At 38.5% G+C, this 17,584-nt stretch overlaps 1 protein-coding gene across 1 annotated transcript in view; it reads right to left on the bottom strand.

Moving 5' to 3' along the window:
• LOC106877668 (protein DD3-3) overlaps positions 1-17,584 on the bottom strand; it is a 116,267-nt gene that overhangs the window by 34,365 nt on the left and 64,318 nt on the right. Inside the window, exons 4-6 of the mRNA XM_014926617.2 lie at positions 13,616-13,711; positions 6,736-6,874; positions 842-958 (exon numbers count right to left, since the gene is read on the bottom strand). Coding sequence (XP_014782103.1) covers positions 842-958; positions 6,736-6,874; positions 13,616-13,711 — 352 coding nt within the window. The remainder of the gene's footprint in view (positions 1-841; positions 959-6,735; positions 6,875-13,615; positions 13,712-17,584) is intronic.

Raw genomic sequence — 17,584 nt, forward strand, 5'->3', positions numbered from 1 at the left:
ATATATATATATATATATATATATACATTCATTTATATTTATATAAGGGCATTACTACAGAATAATGCCACAATATAAACGAATAATTATATTCTTGGGAATAGAAATTTCCCTTATGAATTTTTTTACACACTGGCTTCCTGATAAAATTCTTGTAAAAGATTTTTATCCTTTTTTAAATTTATTAATCATATATATATATACATATATACGACGGGGTTCTTTCAGTTTCCATCTACCAAATCCACTCACAAGGCATTGGTCAGCCTGAGGCTACAGTAGAAGACACTTGCCCAAGGTGCCACGCAGTGGGGCTGAACCCGGAACCATGTGGTTGGTAAGCAAGCTACTTACCACACAGCCACTCCTGCACCTATAAATACAATCCGCTTCTTTCAGTTTCTATCAACCAAATCCACTCGCAAGGCTTTGGTCAGTCTGGAGCTTTAAAAGAGACTTGTCCAAGGTGCTACTCAATGGCATTGAACCCGATCATCATCATCATCATCATCATCATCATCATCATCATCATCATCATCATCATCATTGTCATCATCATCATCATTTAACATCTGTCTTCTATGCCGGCATGGGTTGGCTGGTGTAACAGGATCTACCAAGCCCCGAGGACTATATCTAACGTTTTGGCATGGTTTCTATGGCTGGATTCCCTTTCTAATGGCAACCACCTTATAGAACATCCTGGGTGCCTTTTTTTCCATGCCATGGTACCAGTACTAGTGAGGTATCCCACACTAGGGTATGTTAGGTACCACATAGCAGATGGGCTAAGTACCACAAAGTAGGGTGAGTTAGGTACTACTAAATGAAATATACTTACAATCCAAGGAGATGGATGCCAGTAGGGGTAATAATCTCTCTCTTCTGGGCATTCATAGCCTCGTCGAGTGGCAGCTGGATTTTGTCGGGTATAAATTGCTGTATCTTTTTTGAGTTTCTGAAATAAAAAGAAAACAACATCAATATCATTGCCATCATCATCATCACCACCACCAGCATAACCACCACAACCACTGCTGTGACAATCACAATCACCAATCACCACCATAACCACCAGCACCAACACCATCACCACCACCATCATCATCACCATCATTATCCTCACCACCAGCACCATCATCACCATCACCACCATCATCATCCACACCACCATCACCACCACCATCATCATCACCACCATCATCACCACCACCACCATCACCACCACCATCATCATCACCATCATTATCCTCACCACCAGCACCATCATCACCATCACCACCATCATCATCCACATCACCATCACCACCACCATCATCATCACCACCATCATCATCACCACCACCACCACCACCACCATCATCATCATCACCACCACCATCACCACAACCATCATCATCACCATCAGCATCATCATCACCACCACCACCCATCCTCATCATTATCCTTCATAGAACTTCACACACCAAACTGTCCTGTTCCTCCATCACAGTCCCAGTTTATCTTCCCATTAGTCAGTTACAAGATGATTACTCTCTCTCTCTCTCTCTCTCTCTCTCTCTCTCTGCCACTAACAATAAGCTGACATATTGAATAATCTTTTCTAATCTAAGCACAAGGCCTAGAAATACCGCTAAGCATTTCTCCCGATGTGCTAATGTTTCTGCCAGCTCACCACCTTCATAGTTTTCAATCTTTTCTACTCTAGGCACAAGGCCCAAAATTTTGGGGGAGGAGGGGGCCAGTCGATTAGATCGACCCCAGTATGCAACTGGTACTTAATTTATCGACCCCAAAAGGATGAAAGGCAAAGGCGACCTCAGCGGAGTTTGAACTCAGAACGTAGCAGCAGACAAAATACCGCTAAGCATTTCGTCCAGCATGCTAATGTTTCTGCCAGCTCGCCACCTTTGACACATTAAATAATACTGCATTCTGTCTTTTCTGTTATTTCGCCTGTCCCCTCCTCCTTCACCTGCCCCCAATGAACTCTATATTCTTGAGAGTTTACTTCGGCATCTCTTCAGAACCATCATTGTCCTCTGCAGTAAGACACTTGTGTCTCTCCCTCTATCATACTTCAGTCCACAAAGCCCAGCATAAAGCCACCGCTCTCTCTACAATTAGTTCACTTAATCAAGGAGGCTTTTACCTTTCCTTGATTTGCATGCAAGTCACTTGGTGCCCCCACTAGTACAGGTACCATGGAGGGAAAAAAAGGCACCCAGGATGTTCAGTAATGTGGTTGCCATTAGAAAGGGCATCCAGCCATAGAAACCATGCCAAAGCTAACATTGGCGTTATATGTAGTCCTCAGGGCTTGGTAGATCCTGTTCCTGTTTTTTTCTATTCTTTTTTGCTTCAAATTTCTTGGATTTGTTTGTCTGTCTGCTAGTCTCGTATTTCTCTCTTTGCATGAATACAAAGAGATTCCTCTTGTTAACACTTTTCCAACAATTCATTATAGCCCAAGCCTCTTTACCAAGTGCTACTTAACAGAAGTATCCGCCATAGATAAACAATTCTTAATAACATGCAACAAAGGCATTCAGAGACCATCCTACGACACTTAAGTCGAATCACGGTAATTAATATTCCATGCTAATACATGCATTAAGATCTACTTATATGGGAGTGTGTGCATGAGTGTGTGTGTGTGTGTATGTAAATTTACATGTGTATTATGTATATATATGTATACATATACATGCATATATATATACACATATATATGTACATACATATACACATATATATGTACATATATATATATACATATATATATATGCATATATATGTACATATATATATGCATATATATGTACATATATATATGCATATATATGTACATATATATATGCATATATATGTACATATACATATGCATATATATGTACATATACATATGCATATATATGTACATATATATATACATATATATGTACATATATATATACATATATATGTACATATATATATACATATATATGTGCATATATATGTACAAGTATCTTGAGAGAAAAGCTGAACATTAGAAGCATCAGTTGTGGTGTGCAAGAGAGACGATTGCGCTGGTATGGACATGTGGTGAGAATGGATGAGGATAGCTGCGTGAAAAAGTGCCACACCCTAACAGTTGAGGGAACCCGTGGAAGAGGTAGGCCCAAGAAGACCTGGGCTGAGGTGGTGAGGCAAGACCTTCGTACATTGGGCCTCACCGAGGCGATGACTACTGACCGAGACCTTTGGAAATGTGCTGTGCGTGAGAAGACCCGGCAAGCCAAGTAAGATCGTTGCCAGTGCCCCTGGACTGGTTCTTGTGCGGGTGGCACATGAGATGCACCATTTTGAGTGTGGCCGTTGCCAGTACCGCCTGACTGGCTCCCGTAGGATTTTCGAGCGAGATCGTTGCCAGTGCCCCTGGACTGGCTTGTGCGGGTGGCACATAAAAGACACCATTTCGAGCATGGCCGTTTTCGTGCGGGTGACACGTAAAAGCACCCACTACACTCTCTGAGTGGTTGGCGTTAGGAAGGGCATCCAGCTGTAGAAACTCTGCCAAATTAGACTGGAGCCTGGTGTTGCCATCCGGTTTCACCAGTCCTCAGTCAAATCGTCCAACCCATGCTAGCATGGAAAGCGGACGTTAAACGATGATGATGATATATATATATGCATGTATATGTACATATATATACATATATTTGCACATATATATGTACATATATATATACATATACACACACACACACACACACACACACATATATATTTAAGGTAAACAGAAAATGCATATAATATCGATGAGCAGCAACTGATTTGCATCAATTATTTATTTATTTATTATTTACAAAAAGACTGCATCCCATCCAACAGCTGTTTCTGCTGTCAACATTCTTTGGTATTACCATTATTATTATTAATGGTATTACCATTAATATCTCCCTAGGGAGATATGCGTGTGTATCTCCCCATGACTTGATTCTTACCATATTCAACCTTTCCTTCTTCTTTTCTTGTCTCTTCTTTTTATTTATTTATTTATTTTCCACTCTGATGAAGCTCCATGATTCAAATCGATTTTATTACCAACAATGATATATATTTTTAGCATAATAATGGTAATACCAAAGAGTATTTGCAGCAGAAACAACTGTCAGACGGGATACAGTCTTTTTCGACATAATTAACAAACAATAATTGATGCAAATTGTTGTTAATCAATGTTATTTTCATTTTCTGTTTTCTTTAAATTTTGATTCCCAATAAAATCCTTTTTATCCTTGTCTTTACCTATAATTTATGAGCATAACTTATTTGCCCATGTTTAAATATAGGTAATATACTAGTAGTATAATGGATAGCTTTATCCCTTAGACAGTTATTTTAACTTCAAACTCAGCTAACTTTTATATATATATATATATATATATATATATATATATACTGATGACTTGGCCCTCACAGCAGAATCACTACCAGAACTGGAGAAGAAATTTAAGGTGTGGAAGCAAGGTTTAGAATCAAAGGACCTTAGAGTCAATGTCGCAAGAGGTGCAGCAACATCAAAGGAAGATTAACCGGTAAGATAGCTTTCGTATGCAGCAGATGCACAGGGGCAATAAACACCACAGATGCTCAGAAAACAGACTCCATCATATGCCAGGGGGAGAAACTAGAAGTAGTTGATAGCTTCTGCTACCTAGGTGACCAAGTCTGGAGTTGGGGTGGATGCTCAATGAGTGTTGCCGCTAGAATAAGAATAACCTGGGCAAAGTTCAGACAGCTTCTACCCCTACTGGTGACAAAGGGTCTCTTGCTCAGAGTGAAAGGTAGATTGTATGATGCATGTGTGTGAACTGCAATGCTACATGGCAGTGAAACATGGGCCATGACTGCTGAAGACATGCACAGGCTCGAAAGAAATGAAGCTAGCATGATGTGCTGGGTGTGTGATGTCAGTGTGCACACACGACAGAGTGTAAGTGCCCTGAGAGAAAAATTGGATATAAGAAGCATTGGATGTGGCATGCAAGAGAGACATTTGCGTGCCACGTGGTCATGTACTGCGGATAGATGAGGAGAGATGTGTGAAGAAGTGCCACTCCCAAAGAGTTGAAGGAATCCGGGGTAGAGGTACACCCAGGAAGACATGGGATGAGGTGGTAAAGCACAACTTTCAAAGGTTGGGCCTCACAGAGGCAATGATGAAAGACCAAGATCTCTGGAGATATACTGTGACTGAGAAAACCCAGCAAATAAAGTGAGTTCACAGCTGAAACCTACACCAGTGTCGTATAATCAACCCACTCAAAAAGTACCTTGGATCATAGGGCGACATGCTGTGCTTGAAGAGACCTATTGAGTCAAAAACATCAACATCAAAATCAAATCAAATCAAATGGAAATTATAGTTGTGGTCCCATGCTAGTGGCACGTAAAAAGCACCATCCAAACATGGCCGATGCCAGTGCCGGCTTGACAAGCTTCTGTGCCGGTGGCACATAAAAAGCTTCATCTGATCCTGGTTCATCCCAGCCCCCTCTGGTCCCTGTGCCAGTGGCAGGTAAAAAAAGCACCCACTACACTCTCGGAGTGGTTGGTGTTAGGAAGGGTATCCAGTTGTAGAAACTCTGCCAAATCAGATGGGGTCTGGTGCAGCCTCCTGGGTTCCTAGACCCCAGTTGAACAATCCAACCCATGCCAGCATGGAAAACGGACATTAAACCATGATGATGATATATATATATGTGTGTGTGTGTGCGTGTGTGTGTGTGTGCGTGTGTGTGTGTGTGTATACATACATATAGATAGATATGTACAGACATATATATACATATGTGTATACATCATCATCATCATCATCGTTTAATGTCCACTTTCCATGCTGGCATGGGTTGGACGATTTGATTGAGGACTGGTGAAACCAGATGGCTACACCAGGCTCCAATCTGACTTGGCAGAGTTTCTACAGCTGGATGCCCTTCCTAACGCCAACCACTCGGAGAGTGTAGTGGGTGCTTTTACGTATCACCCGCACAAAGGCCAGTCAGGCGGTACTGGCAACGGCCACACTCAAAATGGTGTATTTTATGTGCCACTCACACAAGAGCCAGTCCAGGGGCACTGGCATGTATACATACATGCATATATATATACGTATATACATACATATGCATATACATATATATGTATATGCATACATATGCATATACATATAAATATATATGTATATATACATACATATGCATATACATATATACATATATACGTAAAGACATACATATGCATATACATACATATATATATATATATATATACATACATATGCATATACATATATATATATATATACATACATATGCATATACATATATATATATATATATATATATATACATACATATGCATATACATATATACATATATACGTATATACATACATATGCATATACATATATATATATATATATATATATATATACATACATATGCATATATACATATATACGTATATATATACATACATATGCATATATATATATATATATATATATATATATATATATATATATACATACATATGCATATACATATATATATATATATATACATACATATGCATATACATATATATATATACATATATGCATACATATGCATAGTTGATATATATCTACTGCAATGACAGTTTTTTTCAATAATGAACCAACAATACCATTCATGTCCACTTACTTGGTCAGCAACAAACAAGCCTTTATTTCTTTCTCTTTTGGCACATGTTAGGTAATATGTGTAATTCTCATGCATGCCATATTGAAAATCGCGATCACAGTCTGCCCCTTTGCACTGCTTAGTATCGGTCGGTATTGTTCTGTAAGAAGAAGTAGAAGGAAGCTAGAATCCGTTATTGCTTTGAAGTAAAGGACTACCAATTCATAGAGAGAAAGTCTCTATATGGTTAAATAATTTGCTAGAAATGTCAGCCACATCTCCTCATGTCTTAAAAATGGAGACTTGTGTCATAAATGAAACTGAAATCCTAGATACAATAAGCTTAAACAAAGATAAATTGTTGTTATACTTGGGGATGGTCATTTTGCCAATCAACACACACACACTTATTTGATCTTTACAATAGCTTCATTATTATTATTATTATTATCATTAATATTATTACACTTCGCTTATTTGTCAGAGCTCTTTTGTTACACATCTTGCGACCCCTTCAATGATTATCTGTTTTCCATGTCTCTTCTTCTAGACCAAAGAGAAGAGGAGATACAGAGAAGAACAGACAGTCATTGAAAGGGTCAAAAAATGTGTGACAAATGAACGAGAATAAAGTTCAAGTGAAGAGCAAGTAACTAGTGTGTGTGTTTGTTGGCAAAAGATGACCCTCCCCAGATATAACAATATCTCTTTCACCACATAATTTCGCATCAGGATCTTGCAAAACAAATCCATAAAGGTTAAAAAGATAAGCTGTTTATGAAACAAGGCAACAACAAATAATAAAGAACAACAAAATTTACAGGGCATGTTCATGAATGAAGGAAAAAGTTTATAGATAGGCACAGGAGTGGCTGTGTGGAAAGAAGCTTGCTTCCAAAACACTTGGTTCCGGGTTGTCCTACTGCGTGATATTTTTGGCAAGTGTCATCTACTCTAGCCTTGGGCCGACCAAAGCCTTGTGAGTGGATTTGGTAGACAAAAACTGAAAGAAGCCTGTTGAGCATATTACTTCCTGACTGGTCCCGTGCCGATGATGATGATGATATGTATTTGTGCATGTGTTTGTCCCCACCACCATCACTTGACAACCGGTGTTGGTGTGTTTACATCCCTGTAACCTAGCGGTTCAGTAAAAAAGACCAACAGAATGAGTCCTGGGGTCAATTTGTTCAACTAAAGGCAGTGCTCCAGCATGGCCACAGTCAAAATGACTGAAACAAGTAAAAAAAAAAAGAATAAAAGAGAATGTTTCAGACATAATGATTCATTGGATTCAAGAGAGAAGTCAAGGAGAGACGAAGGAGAGAAGAAAAAAGAGAGACAAAGATAAAAGGAGAAAGAACCAGGAAAAAAATGCCTGTTGGTTAGAGAATATGTGAACTGAAGACACACATTTTTTTTTTTACTTGATTCCAAAAGGGGTCTCAGGAAGTAGTGTCCCTGCCTTCCTAAGCTAGTTTCCCACCACATGTCTTAAAAATCGTAGTAGAGGCCTTAGTCTCGGGTCCACTCATGTCTAGAAACTGAAGTAGAAAATCCAGCTCCAAAAAAGGCCTCATGATAGCAAAGGAGAATGGGCACCAACCAGCCCAAAGGTCAGGGTGGGCTGCACTTGCCTACCTCAGTTGCTATGGCATTGAGGTAGAACCGGCTACTCCTGTTAACGGGGACAAAACCCTGATTTAAAACACTGGATGATGATTCTCTTCTTTTCTTTTTCATCTTCTTCCTTTTTTTCCTTCTCTTCCTAGTCGCTCTTAGACTTTCCTCTTGTAGCCAATGAAGGACCATGTCCAAAACATAATGCTTTTACTTTATAACTGTTTTTTTTTCTTTCTTTCAGAGTCAACCTAATAATAAGGGAGTAAAGATTGTTTGCCAACATAACATGGCAGTCCTGGTTTAGGATGAATGTTGCTGTAATTTAGCCCTAGGAGACATCGTCTCCAGCTGGCTATACGACATGATCTGTGTCCTTATATTTTAGAACAAGGGAATCTAGCATCTCCACAGATATTGTTTTGAGCTGAGTGGGGGTGCTAGATTCCCCTGTTCAAAAATATAAGGACACAGATTGTGCCATATAGCCAGCTGGAGATGATGTTATCTGGGGCTAAATTACATTAACATTAGTCCTAAACCAGGACTGCCATGTTATTTTGGCAAACAATCTTTACTCCAAAGTACTGTTGCTGAATATCTCTCATTGTGAGATTTAAATATAGTAATTTTCTAATAATAATGGTTTCAAATTTTGGCACAAGGCCAACAATTCATGAGGTGGGGCAATAAGTTTATCTCATCAACCCCAGTGCTAAACTAGTACTTGTTTCACCAACCCCGAAAGGATAAAAAGCAAATTTGACCTCAACAGAATTTGAATTCAGAACGTAAGAATGGACGAAATGCCACTGAGCATTTTACCCTGCATCAGCCGAATAATTTTAGCTGTGAAAATCCTTAGGACATTTTTTCTTGCCATTAGCATTTGCTTTATTGATAAATGTTCATGTGGACCTTCCACACCTATCTAACCTACACTTTGATATACTTTAACTCTCAGATTATCTTACACCTTGGATATCATAGGCTTACCATCTAGGATTACATCAGTTCTTCCCCTTTGATAAGTTGCTTATGGCTTGACTGTCCTTGATCAGGGTCTAGCTCAATGGTTCCCAACCTTTTCACTACCAACGACCCTCTTAATTTAAATGAATTTTCCCACAGACCCCCAGGACTCTAGGATATGTAAAGGTCTGTCAGCTTAACATGTTCGCAGATCCTCAGTTCCCCAGTACTACCTATGTGGACCACCTGGGGTCAGTGGACCACCTGGGGTCAGTGGACCACAGGTAGGAAACCACTAGTCCAGGTGAACCAGGGCTAAGCACAGTCAAATTACTATAATTAAAATTAATAGACTCTAATGGCATCAGCTGATGTAAGCATCATACCCACTTCATCATCTGCTGCTGTGTTTCAGTTTCTGAAGGATAGTAAAGTACTTTGTAGCAGAAGGATGTAATGCTTTTATTATGTTTACCTGGGATGAGGTGGTGATTGGGCCCTGGATGACCTGGGATGAGGTGGTGATTGGGCCCTGGAGGACCTGGAATAAGGTGATGATTGGGCCCAGAAACACCTGGATGAGGTGGTGACTGGGCCCAGGAAGACCTTTGAACGTTGGGCCTCACAGAGGCAATGACAAGTGAATGACACCTTCGGAGACACGCTGTGCCTGAGAAGACCCAGCAAGCCAAGTGAGACCATAACTGTGGCCTATGCCAGTACATCATACCAGCCCATTTAAGAGTACCCTTCAATCATCGGGCAATAAACGGCATTTGTGAAGACCTGTTGAGTCAAGTGAAGTTATTGTCATGGCCAATGCCAGTACTACCTGATTGGCACCCGTGCCAGTGGCACATAAAAAGTATTATTCGTGTGTGGTCAGTGCCAGTGCTGCATGATTGGTCAAAAAGCACCATTCAAGTGTGGTTAATGCCAGTACTGCCTGACTGGCCCTCATGCTGGTGACACATAAAAAGAACCCACTACACTCTCTGAGTGGTTGGCGTTAGGAAAGGCATCCAGCTGTAGAAACTGCCAGATTGGATTGGAGCCTGGTGCAGCCTTCTGGCTTGCCAGTCCTCAGTGAAACCATCCAACCCATGCCAGCATGGAAAGTGGACATTAAACGAAGATGATGATGATGTTTAAGCTTAAATACCACAGAATGGGCTCACCAGACCTTTTCTTTCCATCGAGTCACATGATCCAGTGGCTTGCCAAACTAGTTGCATGTATTGGTCAGTTACTAACTGTTCAATTGCATGTTTGCAACAATTTGTTTTCAATGCGGAAAAGATCACTTTGTCTCTGGAGCCTACCCAGGGTTATAAAAGCCCTTGTGTTCTGCTTCGCTTGGTCTTTGGCATCAGCCATTGACCACACGCCACGTCTCTTTGGACCAGCATCGATCAACCAGAAATCCAGTCTGTCACACAGCTCTCTTCAACCGGTCTTCTCTGGTCTTCATTGTTACCACAACAGACAGCAGACCATTAGCCACATCAACAGAACCAGCAGAACTGAAGTCATTTAAATCCTTGTTCCAGGCCGTAATATAACCATTATTCTCTTTTGACAATTCGTATTTTGATAACGAGACGAAGAAATTGTAGCTTGTTCAACTTACCCAAAACTTCACATTTATTTCTTTCTCTGTTATAACTTCCTGTGGAGACGCAATGGCGCAATGGCCCAGTGGTTAGGGCAGCAGACTTCCAGTCATAGGATTGCAGTTTCGATTCCCAGACCAGACATTGTGAGTGTTTATTGAGCGAAAACACTCAAAGCTCCACAAGGCTCCAGCGGAGCAGGGGGGGGGACCCTGCTGTACTCCTTCACTACAACTTTCTCTCACTCTATCTTTCTGTTTCTGTTGTACCTGTATTTCAAAGGGCCAGCCTTGTCACACTCTGTGTCACGCTGAATCTCTCCAAGAACTACATTAAGGGTACACGTGTCTGTGGGGTGCTCAGCCACTTGCATGTTAATTTCGCGAGCAGGCTGTTCCATTGATCGGATCAGCTGGAACCCTCATCGTCATAACCAATGGAGTATCACAATAACTTCTTCCTACTCCACAGGGATCCATTAAATAAGTGTTTTCCACCCTGCTAGGGTTTTAAAGCTTTGCTGATATAATGGAATCATATGAAATAGTTTGATTGTAAACGTGAATACTTATTGAATACTTATTTTATTTGAATTCACTCATTATAGAATATTTTCCTTATTTCTACTTCAATAAATACATAAAATAATATCAAATGACAGACCAAATTTGGGTAGATCACAGTAAAAAAGTGAAGTCAAAGGGAGATAAGCAAATGTATGAAATTAATTTTGGTTCATTAAATCTTAGTCTTTTGATCGTTTCATATGTTCAGGATTTTATTGACAGAAAGAAAAAAAATAGGGAAAATATTCCATAACAAGAGAATTAAGGGAATGAAAATATTTTATGTATAAATCATTTATGTTTTTACTTGTCTTTGAGAAGTAGACACAGGAAGTTTGCGTGACATGGTAACTAAGCAGCAGATATAGTTTACTGGCCATGTGCTTCAATAACACAAGAGAGACATGTTACTATCATGAGGAGAAAAGAGACCAGGGAAGTTATGGCACAGTATGTTCCAGGACGACATGATAGCATTGAGAGTTGACTCAAGTGCAGCCAGGAGGAAGACAAGCGATCAAAATGTCTGGAGGTTTATTGCTTGTTGTACTGACAGCACTGGAGAATCAAAGAGCTAAGAGAGAAATATCTTATATGTTTCTCAAATAAGCTCCTTTTTAAAACTGTAAATGTTTTTAATACCATTTCCCTAAGTATTTCCTAAGTATTTTTCCTTCAGATATTTCCAAATTCACATGTTTTGATCTTTTGATATCTGGCATTTGGTATGCTGAGATTTGAGTTTTTCAAACTTTCAGTATTCTGCTTATAAAGTCTCTTCAAATTTGTCTTCCTGACATTCACTCTTATGACTCAAACTCTCTATACTCGATTCTCTGAAGCTACTGAATTCAATGTGTCTATAAATGGTCAAGATTGGTCAAGTGATCAAGTGACGTAGACACCTCTGATTGGTCAAGTGACATAGACACCTCTGACGAGATCCCAATAATGGTTGAAAAATCAATTAAGGCTGTCCAGCGTTTCCTCAGTCCACAGAGAAATACATAAATGTGACATGTCCACTACATAAGGTCACATATATTATGCCATATCTTGAAAATGTGTTGACAAGTAGAAGATAAAGTGTTAAATACTCACAATATGCAAATTAGATGCACCAATTCTTTGGAGTTACGAGATTTGATGTGTCTTTAAACGGATTGGCTTTTTGCTTTTCTGGGATTGGTCAAAGGATGTACACACCTTTCATGAAACCCCAATAAGAGCTAAAAATCAATAAATGTTTTTTTGTATTTTTTTACTTGATTCAATCATTAGACTGTAGCCATTCTGGGGCACTGCCTTGAAGAGTTTTTAGATGAATGAATCAACACAAGTACGTTTTTTTTAAGCCTGGTATTTATTCTATCAATCTCTTTTGCCAAACTGCTAAGTTACAGGAATATAAACACACCAACATTAGATGTCAAATGGTGATAAGAGACAAACACACACAATGGGCTTCTTTCAGTTTCTGTTTTCTAAATCCACTCACAAGGCGTTGGATGGCTTGAAGTTATACTAGAAGACACTTGCCTAGGGTATCATGCAGTGGAACCGAACCCACAACCATGTGGTTGGAAAGCCTGTGCTTGTTTGTCATTTCTTCCCAACCTCCTGAGAAATAGGTAAGACTGATATGCTTGCATGTCTACACAAAGGAATGTGTATTAAAGGAATATGTAAGACATATTCCTGATGAAACTAAATACACATCATCAGGGTACAGGGAGTTATTATATTCAACGACTAATGACTTCAACAACTAATGACTCTTCAATGACAAACGACTCTTCAATGACAAATGACTCTTCAATGAGAAATGACTCTTCAATGAGAAATGACTCTTCAATGAGAAATGACACTTCAATGTCAAACAACTCTTCAATGACTAATGACTCTTCAGTGACAAATGACTCTTCAATGCCAAACGACTCTTCAATGACAAATGACTCTTCAATGACAAACGACTCTTCAATGACAAACGCCTTTTCAATGACAAATGACTCTTCAATGACAAACGACTCTTCAATGACTAATGACTCTTCAATGACAAATGACTCCTCAATGACTAATGACTCTTCAATGACTAATGACTCTAATGTGACTAGCTGAATCTGTACTTACTTTACATTTGTTCCATCCCTGATGAGGTCATGGCACATATATTGAAGGACCAGTTCACAATTGTTGTTGGGATGCTGGCATGAGTGCTGTTTAGTCCTAGTGAATGGAATGTTTAAACATTTGGTTGACTTTTAAAAATAAAGAAGCGGGGTTAGTAATCTCATGGAAGGAAAGATAGCAAAGTGCTAAAAACAGTTTCAAGGACATTATTATCATTATTATTATCACTATCTTCTTCTTTCAATTCTGTTTCCGTTTCTTGCCGAATGTCTTCCTGACACCTAGAGCAAAGAAACTCACTGTATACAATGGTAGGCCATTAAAATAAACACTCAAGATTGTTCATTTACAAAGTCATGTGGTAGAAAAAAATGTGGAAGAAAGAGAGAAAGAAAGAAAAGAAAAGAAGAGAAAAGGAGAAAAAGAAAAAGAAAACAAAGAAAATAAAGGTTAAAAAAAGAAAAAGTTCACAACAATGCTCTCCTCAATACATGTGACATACCAGTTAAAACAGTCTTTTGTATTTCTTGTATAGATGTTAAACCAGGCACCATCCTCAAATAATAATAATAATAATAATAATAATAATAATAATATTATTATTATTATTAAGTGAGAGAGCAGTGCATGCCATCAAAGTGAAACTGGGGTAAAATATACAAAGCCCAGTATACCCTCCATGACTCCATACTCATTTGATAAGGGTACACCACGCACATGCATTGCAACCATATGTGCGCGACGTGGTGATCTCATATCAAGATAAACAGCGCAGGGAGTGGTGGTGAACCCTGCTGTACTCTTTCACCACAACTTTCTCTCACTCTTTCTTCCTGTTTCTGTTGTACCGGTATTTCAAGGGACCAATATTATCACATTCTGTGTCACGCTGAATCTCCCTGAGAACTACATTAAGGGTACACATGTCTGTGGGGTACTCAGCCACTTACACATTAATTTCATGAGCAGGCTGTTCTGTTGATCAAATCAACTGGATCCCTCATCGTCATAACCGATGGAGTGACATGATATATGTGTGTGTGTGTATGTGTGTGTGTGCGTGTGAAGGCATGTGCCTTAGTGGTTAGAGCATTTGGCTCACAATTGTAAGGTCATGAGTTCAATACCTGGTGGCACGTTATGTCCTTGAGCAAGACACTTTATTTCACATTGCTCCAGTCCACCCAGCTGGCAAAAATGAATAGTACCTGTATTTCAAAGGGGCCAGTCTTGTCACACTCTGTATCATGCTGAATCTCCCTGAGAACTACATTAAGGGCACAAATGTCTGTGGAGTGCTCAGCCACTTGCACGTTAATTTCACGAGCAGGCTGTTCCAACGATCAGATTAACTGGAACCCTCGTCATCATAACCGACGGAGTGCCACAATGACAATGTATGTATGTGTGTATGTATGTATATACATTTGCCAGTGTGTATGAATGCGCTTTTTAAAAGAAGGTATTTATATTTTCTTTTTCTTTTGTTTGTTTTTAATATGTTTATGACTTAGTCAGAGCGAAAGTAAAAGCATTGAAGACATTTGCAGACCAACATAGACTCATGAGTCAGATGTGATTGATGTTCAATTTGAATGTCTGTAGTTCATGTTGCTAAAGAAAATGTGGGCAGAGAATGAATTATAAAAGGATTTATTTAAGGAGAAGGATTTTTTTTAAATGGTTGAATCACATAGAATTGAAGAGAATAGGGTGGATACATTGTATAAAGCTAGGTGGAAGAGGTACACATCTCTGTATTTCGGAGGTTATCATAGTAGTGATAGAAGAAGCAACAAGATACAAAATATACATAAAATAAAGATGGAGTGTGATGATAAGTGAATCATAGTTAATTGATTAACTCTTCTTTCGTTACCATATTTCTGTTGAGATGTTCTGTGTTTCTTTCAATTGATTTTAAATATAACAAAGAATTTAGTAAAATAACTTAGTTATCATTGAGCTAGTGCTAGGAACATAAATTGTGACTAAAGTTTGGTGGAAGATTTTTATTCAAAATCTATGAAAACAAGACATTTGTACTACAGAGCCAGAGGCTGTTTCAGGCAGGTTGGTATCAAAAGGGTTAAATTAATCATTTGTTAACCCTTTTGTCACCATATTTCTGTTGAAATGCTCTGTGTTTCTTTCAATTGATTTTAAATATAACAAAGAATTTAGTAAAATAACTTAGTTATCTTTTAGCTAGTGTTAGGAACATAAATTGTGATTGAGGTTTGGAGGAAGATTTTAATTCAGAACTTTTGAAAACAAGACATTTGTACTCAGAGCCAGAGGTGGTTTTAGCTGGGTTGATTTGAAAGGGTTAAATTAATTGTTTGTTAACCCTTTTGTTGTCATATTTCTGTTGAGATGTTCAGTGTTTCTTTCAATTAATTTTAAATATAACAAAGAATTTAGTAAAATAACTTAGTTATCTTTTAGCTAGTGTTAGGAACATAAATTGTGACTAAGGTTTGGAGGAAGATTTTAATTCAAATCTTATGAAAACAAGACATTTCTACTAAAGAGCCAAAGGTGGTTTCAGCCAGGTTGGCATGGAAAGGATTAAATGCCTTTCTCTTCGGTTTGATTGAAGATATCAGAGTACCTGTAACAACACTGCCCCTGATCTCTGATATAAGGGAAGTAGTACTCAGATGTTGGTCTACTGTACATGAGTGTATATATAATAATATCATTGTTCCAGATGTGTGGGTCAAGAGGACAAAATAGGGGCAATCCTTTTGTAATCTAGGCTAAGGGTGTTATGTAGTAACAGTACTAACCTAAATATGTGTGTTTCACAGTCCCAATGTGGTTCAAGGATATATGTGTATGAATGTATGTGTATGAATGTATGTGTGTTTGAGTATGTACAAGTGTGTGAGTATGTGTATGTTTGTGTATGTATGTATATATGTGTGTGTGGGCGGAGTGTGTGTATAAATGTAGGTCTAGAATGTTTTCAAGTGTGACAGCAGCACTGTCCTTGATATTTGAGCTGTACTATTGGTGGTGGTGTGTATGTGTGTGGGGGGGTTAACAGCAGTCTGATCCGGATAAGTAAACAATACACAAAAATCATGATTTGAGACTGTGACTGTGTCAGTAGTTGAGACACTGACTCAGATAATGATATGACAACTAGCTGACCCCGTGCCATCATTAATGACAGTTAATTAAAGTATCTTATATATAAATAAGGTACATAATAATCACACATACAAACATTCACATACTTCCTTTGTACACACACACAGAGTTGAAATGCTGATTTCTTTTTTCACCCTTTCCTTCCTTATTCATCTATCACCCCTTCCTTTCTCTCACACCCACTCAGTTAGGGCTATTACTCTCACTACTTCTCCTTCACTGAATTACTATTTTCTCTCTTCCTCTGTATCCGGCGTGATTCTGGACAAATATATATATATATATGTATATATATATATATATATATACAAATATATAAAAACACCATGCTCATCATTGTATTAGGAGATGTCATCGTGAATTGAGGATATTAGAGTGTGTGTCTATAAGCTGTACTGTCCCTGCACTCTGATATGACTCAGCAATGTGAGTGTGTGTGTGTGTGTGTTGTAGCCTTTTGAGTGGATTTATTTTATGATTTTCCTAAGACATAGAGACGATATTAACCAGTAGTTAGAACTCAATATACTTAAGCATTAGAATAAAGAGTTAGGTGGGACTGATTTATGAATAACAAAAAAGAACAGGAGTCATGTCATCAACTTCATTAGCTTACAGTTGTTTCTGCTATAACAAGCACTGCACTCAGAGTTGACTGCTTGTGCAACAGTTTAGAGCAGAAGCAGTTGTAAGCCAATAAAGTTTCTTATGGGATCCCTCTTCCTTTGTCACCCATTAACTAATGTGTGTGTGTGTGTTTGTGTATATATATATATATATATATATATATATATATATATATATATATAT

This window comes from Octopus bimaculoides, chromosome 1, assembly GCF_001194135.2.
Source record: "Octopus bimaculoides isolate UCB-OBI-ISO-001 chromosome 1, ASM119413v2, whole genome shotgun sequence".
NCBI classification, from domain to species: domain Eukaryota; kingdom Metazoa; phylum Mollusca; class Cephalopoda; order Octopoda; family Octopodidae; genus Octopus; species Octopus bimaculoides.